The sequence below is a fragment of the Panicum virgatum genome, chromosome 8N (assembly GCF_016808335.1).
Source record: "Panicum virgatum strain AP13 chromosome 8N, P.virgatum_v5, whole genome shotgun sequence".
NCBI classification, from domain to species: domain Eukaryota; kingdom Viridiplantae; phylum Streptophyta; class Magnoliopsida; order Poales; family Poaceae; genus Panicum; species Panicum virgatum.
In genome coordinates, this window is record NC_053152.1 from 43,122,286 (window position 1) to 43,129,723 (window position 7,438).

General features: G+C 41.0%; 1 protein-coding gene across 2 annotated transcripts; it reads right to left on the reverse strand.

Annotated features, from left to right (window-relative positions):
- Window positions 1-2,037: 2,037 nt before the first annotated feature.
- On the reverse strand, window positions 2,038-5,653 carry LOC120685313 (cysteine-rich receptor-like protein kinase 10). Of its 2 annotated transcripts, none has more exons than XM_039967154.1 (7): window positions 4,706-5,653; window positions 3,969-4,058; window positions 3,682-3,860; window positions 3,335-3,545; window positions 3,015-3,252; window positions 2,741-2,918; window positions 2,038-2,535 (listed from the first exon to the last, which is right to left on the reverse strand). In XM_039967154.1, the coding sequence occupies exons 1-7, from the start codon at window positions 5,571-5,573 to the stop codon at window positions 2,233-2,235; spliced, it is 2,067 nt and encodes a 688-aa protein (XP_039823088.1). In that variant the 5' UTR covers window positions 5,574-5,653; the 3' UTR covers window positions 2,038-2,232. The 2 variants fall into 2 exon arrangements, with proteins under 2 accessions (XP_039823088.1, XP_039823089.1); XM_039967155.1 differs by having other exon boundaries at window positions 2,768-2,918; window positions 4,706-5,650.
- Between the last annotated feature and the right edge of the window lie 1,785 nt (window positions 5,654-7,438).

The following is a 7,438-nucleotide window of genomic DNA, read 5'->3' on the forward strand; positions in this document are numbered from 1 at the left end:
ACCAAGCCTTAGCTTATCCTTGTGGTCTATAGATGCCTGAGTCCCTGCAACGAAAAATGGGGAAAAATCCCGGTGAGAAACCAGTAGGTCTCGAGCACTGACCGGTAGGAAGCCAGCCACCGGCCCCTACCATCATCTCGTCTGCGTATCTGACCTGATCAAGAATGATTGTAAACCCTCTTTTTTTAGAAAGGTTGTAAACCTTCTAGTTAATCAATAATAAAGCTCCCTGTTAGCCGAAAAAAAGACAAAAATAGTGGCCTCATTTTTAGTTAAGTTTTATGGGATGTATTCTTGGGCCTTGACATGTTGCCTGGCGAATGGGCCTGCACGGCTAGGCTTAGAGAACGTTGGTGGGCTCATGTTGGTATTTAGCCTAAGAGAACAAGATAAGTAGAAAAGTATCTCTCTATATATATTATATTAGTGGAACCCACTATCTATCATTAACTACTATTTCTTTGCTCTCACGTTGAACCACATCACCCGAATAATCTCATTCATCCAATCATTTTGTTTAGTTAATCCTATATGTTCTCTCCATTGGTTCCCACTATCTATCATTAACTACTATTTCTATACTCTCACGTTGAACCACATCACTCGAATAATCTCATCCATCCAATTATTTTAAATAGTTAATCCTATCTGTTCCCATTGGTTCATTCTTACCTATACATCAATAGCTCCTCCACTCACTTGAAATTAAACAATATGCCGCAGGCATCTCCCTGTCCTCCTTATTTTATTAACTATCTATCCTTTTGTTCTCCTGTAACTGACAAGTAACATAAGCAATCAAGAGTTGGCAGTCGAGCGGTCGTATGCACAATTGCTCTTTATGGTTTTTTCATGTGTGATAAATCATCTACCACATCCATTGTTCTCTTCCTCATGTATTTTTACGATTTGTATGATGCTCTCATGATGCAACCCATTCGTACATCTCAACCTCTTAAATCATAAATATTTGTTTCTACGATGCTCTTTTAGATCCCGCAGCATCGTGCGGGTAATTCACCTAGTTTTGTCGGTTGCGCAAGCTGATGGGCCAAGTCAAAGTGAAGAGAAGGTGATATTGGGTCTGAATGGATTTAGAGATTGAAATTGATTCTGAATGGATTTAGAGATTGACATTGAATTAGGATTTGTATTTGAGTTTGAATTCAATCACATAAAAAAAACTCCAAGAAACCAAAATCCAAAATTAGTTCATGCATGGGTGAGTTCGGTATACTCTGTAAAATATAAATTATAATTGCATTAATTCATATAGGTCAAAATTTTAGTGTACTTTTCCATCTTTTTTTTTAAAATGAGCAATTCTCACTCATAGAAACATAGAAAAAGGAAGATACTATTGGTGGAAAGATGGTCACTACTTTGAGCAGCTGATTAATGATCATGTCCCATTCTTCCATCTGTAGTACGCTTCTTTGCTTGCAGCCAATACAACACGCGAAGTATGTCGTGAAAGGAAAACGGTGTGGACACAGAGCCAGCCTACCCTGCAACGTCCTCTCCAGCTGTTCGCCGGAGAGGCATGGAACTAGCTTCATGCTTCGTGTCAGCAATGTAGACCACCCTGTGTCTAGCTTTCAGAAAATCAGAACTGTGCTGCAACTGCAGGGCTCATCCCTGCATTCAGGCTTGGCGAATTTTGCATGACATTGAAGCAACCAGTGCATGATTTTTAACTTCATCTTTATGGAAAGGAGTGACAAAAAGGATGATAGTATGAGCTACAAGTCAGTTTTGCGTTCTTGTAACAAACTTCTTTGCAGAAATAGTGCTGGCCATCTGCCTATAAATGAGCACTTAAGATGGTGGTCATATGCCACTCTTAAGATGGAGAACATACTTTCTGCTTCAGGCGTGAGTTAAGGTCTCCACTTTATACATGATTGTGTCAAACTCACGCCTGAAGTAGGAAGTATGTTCTCCACTTTAAACATGATTCTGCTTCAAATATTAGCTAACATCAGTTGTCAATAACGTTCGATACTACACCTAGTACAATGATCTATGCTATTGAAATGCTCAAAACAAGAATGTAGCATAACCATGCTGCAGTCCGATACAAGTAGATATTTGAGTTTCAGCTGTTAGCATTACATTGTTTGGTCGTTACTAATTCACAATTTGAGATTTAAAAGTTAGAACAGAAAGCCTTGAGCAAAGTACTAACAATACACTTAACATTTCCACACGATTTTGAGGAAAATTACGAAATTATCTGCCACGTAAAGTGGATATTGTCGTATCATTGACAATTGACATCCCAGAGACTATTGAGGTCACTTCTGCTGTCACCCTTATGTGGAAATATGCCGGGTGCTTAGGCTCGGGCAGGGTCATACTCTCGCTGCTTAGCATCACAACCACATCTGACATGGTGGGTCGATCAGCTGCATTCTCTTGCACACACAGCAATGCAACGTTAATGCATCTCATTATCTCTAATGTATGACACTCAACAACTAATGATGCATCTACTATTTGAAGCCATCTTTTGTCTTTCCACAACTGCCATGCCTGGAAAAGAATGATCGTAGTTAATAAAGTTAAGTGCATAATGAAAACAGCACTGCTAATACTTCTGCACTCTTCTGAAAAAAAGGCGAGAAGTAGAAATCCTGGAGAACTTTGTTGGTTGTTTTGGCAAATAACAGCTGCGACGTGCTTAAGAAATTGTGCTTTTTTCACTGTTCTCGAGAGATTAGATAAAGAAACTATTTACATGTTGTATTGGACACAAAAGACTTACATGTCCAAGAAGGTTGATGAAGTCTCCATATTGACGAAAACCTGATGATCTTTTTCCACTGACTATCTCAAGAGTTAGTACACCGAAGCTGAATACATCGGATTTGATTGAAAAGAGACCCTCTGATGCATACTCAGGAGCCATATAGCCACTGAAATTATGAATGTAACAAACTTTGATGCCATGTTCTGCAATTAAATAGCCGCTTAATATAATTTGGGCGAGTAGTTCATAAGAAACATCTTACTATGTCCCAACGATTCTTTCCGTGTTTGCTTCAGCATTGTTTGTGCTAAATATTCTTGCCATCCCAAAATCTGAAATTTTAGGATTCATGTCATGGTCCAGGAGAATATTGCTTGCTTTAAGATCTCTATGTATGACCCGTAACCTAGAGTGCTTATGCAAATACAGAAGTCCTTGTGCTATCCCTTCTATTATTGCTAGGCGTGTAGTCCAATTCAGTAAAACTCTTCTTTTGTCATCTGCAAATCAATTAAGCATAGATATATTAGAGAAAAACTTTGGAACCCAAAATTTGTGCAATGATCTTGTTTAACTTAGTACCAAAAATAAAAAGGTCAAGGCTTTTATTTGGCAAACATTCATAGATTAGTATCTTCTCCTCCTCCTGAGAACAGCATCCCAAGAGTCTAACCAGATTAGTATGCTGGAGCTTGGCTATGAGCTGTACTTCATTTTTAAACTGTGTGAAACCTTGGCCTGAATGTGAAGCAAGTCTCTTGACTGCTACCTCCAACCCATCATGAAACCGACCCTAGAGAGAAGTTCATTTTTTTTAATCAGTGAGCAAAAGCACAATTTATTGCGTGATATTGAAGACTATTTGTCATCACGGTTTCATTTTTTCTGTTGCTTTATGTCCACTCATAGTTGTGTTGCCCCACTCTTACCTTGTATACAGGACCAAAGCCCCCTTGTCCAAGTTTATTTTCTTCTGAGAAGTTGTCTGTAGCCTCTAATACTTGTGAAAAGTCATAAATCATGAATTCTGAACTCCTTCCTTCTAGCCCCCAAACAATGGTTCCATCTTCCTTCATATTCATCTTAGTCTTATCCTGAGACCCTTTACCTGAATTGACAGTTTGATGTGATCATTTTCTTTAATGCACATAGCATTTGAGCCAAATAAATGAAATCTCAAATTTAGTTAGGCCCCCTTTGCAGATAGCTAGCAGACCTTTTATGCACCTTCGTCTTATGAGTACGAAGGAAATGATCAATCCAATAATCGATGCAAGTAGTGGAACAACAACTTTGATCATCCCCCCTACGTGAAACAAGACAATCATTTTGCAGGAAATACAAATGGTTCCTTTATGAGCAAATTTGATGAATTTATTTGGATAGTACTGGAACTATACAAAACTTTGGATGATGCCTCAAATTCAACGAAGGCATACTAAATTTGAGCAAATAATAAGGTGTGGCATGCAAGGTTATCGGACATGATTACGTGGTTCTTGACCATCAGTAACACTATATATATTTATTAAACCCACTAAAATCATAAGAACATGAATACACTTTCCGAGAGCAAGCTGAAAATATGACTTTTCTTGTTATAAGCAAGATTTTAAATAGCCGGCTATAGCTGTCGTTATCTAGCACTATAGCTTTTTTGGAGAGTTACCATTAGTTGAAATAGCTATAGCTTTTTTGGAGAGTTACAACTAGTTTAAATAGCCCGCTATAATTGGCTATAGCTTCCGCTATCAGTATTTTATGATCCTTCCCGCTAAATGCCATAGCTTGCTATTTAAAACATTGGTTATAAGACTAAATACTTCAAAAACTAATCGACACTTTGTTTGAATTCATATATGTCCAAAATGATGATCTTTTGTAATCAGGGGACCGATATATAAGCATAGTTCTCTTAAAGAAATGCTTTCTAGAAGGATATGTTGGTCTTACTCTTATGTTTCCGGCTGGGAACGACAAGTGGCGCTGGCGGCACAACCTCCTTCACAGACGACACGATTGTCACCATGGGATCGCCGCTGTAGAAATGAACCGTGTCGTACCTCAGGTTACACCACAGAGCAAGAAGCCGTCCTCCTTGTCTACCAGCAAAGTTGTCGTCCGTGGCCATGAAGCTGATGACCTGCAGACAGGACGAGCAGTCCCTGTGCGTCAGTGCCGGCACGCACTGCGCCATGGAGTACAACGCCGGAAAGCTTCTGCCGCCGCCGGCGTCCATGCGGCCGGTGGCGAACATTCGCGCCCCGGAGTTGTACGCCGCCTGCCGGGCCGTCTCCTGCAGCAGCTCCCTGACGATCTCGGTGATGGCGGCGACGCTCTCGGCGTTGCCGGCATCCCAACCGGGCAGCCCGGGCGCCGTGTTGGTGGTGTCCGTCGTGCTCATGGTGTTGACCACGCCGTCGACGATCTGGGAGTAGTTGTCGGGGTGGAGGAAGTTCTTGCCGGAGAAGCGGAGGCGGCAGGTTGGGTAGAACACGGTGGCGTCGGCACGGTGCGGGCACAGTTGCTGCGCGCCCACACACGCGGCGGCGATGCAGGCGCGGCAGGCAGTGGAGTTCACGTCGCCGCGGCAGAGCGCGAGGCTGTAGACAGTGTCCGGTGCGACACCGGCGAAGTCCGTGGCGAAGTGGTCTGGACTTGTGGTGGCCTTGTCGGTGAGCTTGGTGGATAGGAGCTCAAGATTGGCATGGCGCCTGCTGCTGGTCGTGTAGTTCATGACCGTGTCGCCGCAGATCTGCCAGGGTTGGGCGGCGACCGGCGGCGTGAAGCCGAGAGTGAGCAGGACGATGACGACGATCATGGTTTGGTTAGCTAACCAACGGCACCTCAGCTATAAGATAATGTTTTCAGGAGAATGTCTTTAAACAAGATTGAGGTTGAGGTCCCATGATTCCCTAGTTGGTTGTGGCAGCCGTGTGGTCTGTAGTTAGTGTCAGTTTTTTGGTTTTAGGTGTGTGTCTACTAGTCTCCTGTTTGACTCAATCCGCTTCTATGTCTCTAGTCAAATCACACGAGGAAGAAGATAGAGATAGTCTAAAGTGACCCGAGCTTTCTTTGTTCAGAAAATTTCCCTTCGGTAGCTCTCAAGATTTATTACTGGCTGACTCAAGTGCTAAATCAGGGTCGTCATATAGTAGTTTGAGAAGGTCCTGTGCGAAAGATAAACTTAGGCCCTAGATAAACAATGCAAGTTGATTTTTTTAACAAGAATCCATTTTTCATTGATTTCACAACCGATATATCATTTGTGTTTCGTTTAATAAATTTATTTGGTTTGGAAGAGGAAAAGAAATCTGATTTAGTATTACTAACCCTATGAAAAATTCACCTTCGACAAAGCAACAATTAATGGAACAATTTGACTTGAGCAGGAATCTAAAGCCAATCTCAATGAGAATGTCATGAGCATTAAATATGCTGACATGACATAATAAAGAGAAGTGGGAGTGTCATGAGATGTGAGGAGTGTCGTGGTGATGACACTCCTTTGGCACAGTTAGGGCAGTCCCAACCCAGACTCTACTATTAGAGTCTAAACCTCAAAGACTCCATCATAAGAAACTATACTTCCCAATGCAAAGTGTGTTATTTTGGTTTATATGGCCCACTTGTCTCTCACATTCATTCTTGATTTGCGTGAAGACTTGGAGTCTAAATAAGACTTGGAGTCTTCATTTCTCTCCCTCTCTCTTCCATAAATATACTGCCACATCAGCAAAACACAATAAATATGAGACTTAGACTCCATAGTAGAGTCTGGGTTGGGACTGCCCTTACCTAGTTTACAATCTTGGTAACTGTGCCATGACACTCCCTACTGAGACTGGCCTTAGGTGTGACCCGATTCCTCATTAATTATTCGCATAACTCAGGTTACTAATTGATTAACTTTACCCAATCAGTGATTGTTTGACGGTGCCTCTCCCAACAGAGCTCAAGTCTTGTCACTCCACGGGAGGAATTTTATTTCTGGAGTTGCCCAGGGTTCTCGTTGCCCTTCTGCCAGATAATGGTCAGTAGGTCCTCCCCTAGTTAGGTTAAGATCATTCCCTTATTTTTCAAGGGCTCGCATGTAATCGAACTCTATGAGGTGTGAGTAGGTATGTGTTTGTAAGGTCTTTTTGTTCTTCTTAATATATATAATAATACACATCTCTTCTGAATGTTCAGTAAAAAAAATCATAAATGAAAATAAACTTTAAAAGCTACCGATTAACTTATATTTGTCGGATAGGGAAATAGCTAGGGTTCACCAATACACTACCTTATTAATTTTGTACACTAATACATCATCTTAAGGCTTGTTGGTATTCTATCACCAATACCCTGTTTGGTTTCCTTTTCTAGGAACTTCTTGGAAAAGAATCTTTTATGCATAGAGTACTAAATGAAGTTTATTTGCAAAATTTCTTCATTGATGTGTAATTTTTCGTGACGAATCTAATGATGATAATTAATCGAAGATTGGCTATGATGCTACAATAACTATTCTCTAATCATACGATCAAAGATCTCGTTAGATTCGTCAGGGTTCCTAGTACAGAGTTTCCGAAGTTAATTTTATAAATTGATTTTATTTAATACCCCTAATTAGCGATCAAAGTGACTTATAGGCATTCCAGGGAAGAAACCAAACGGGGCTGTTGACAGCCAAAATTGGCACCA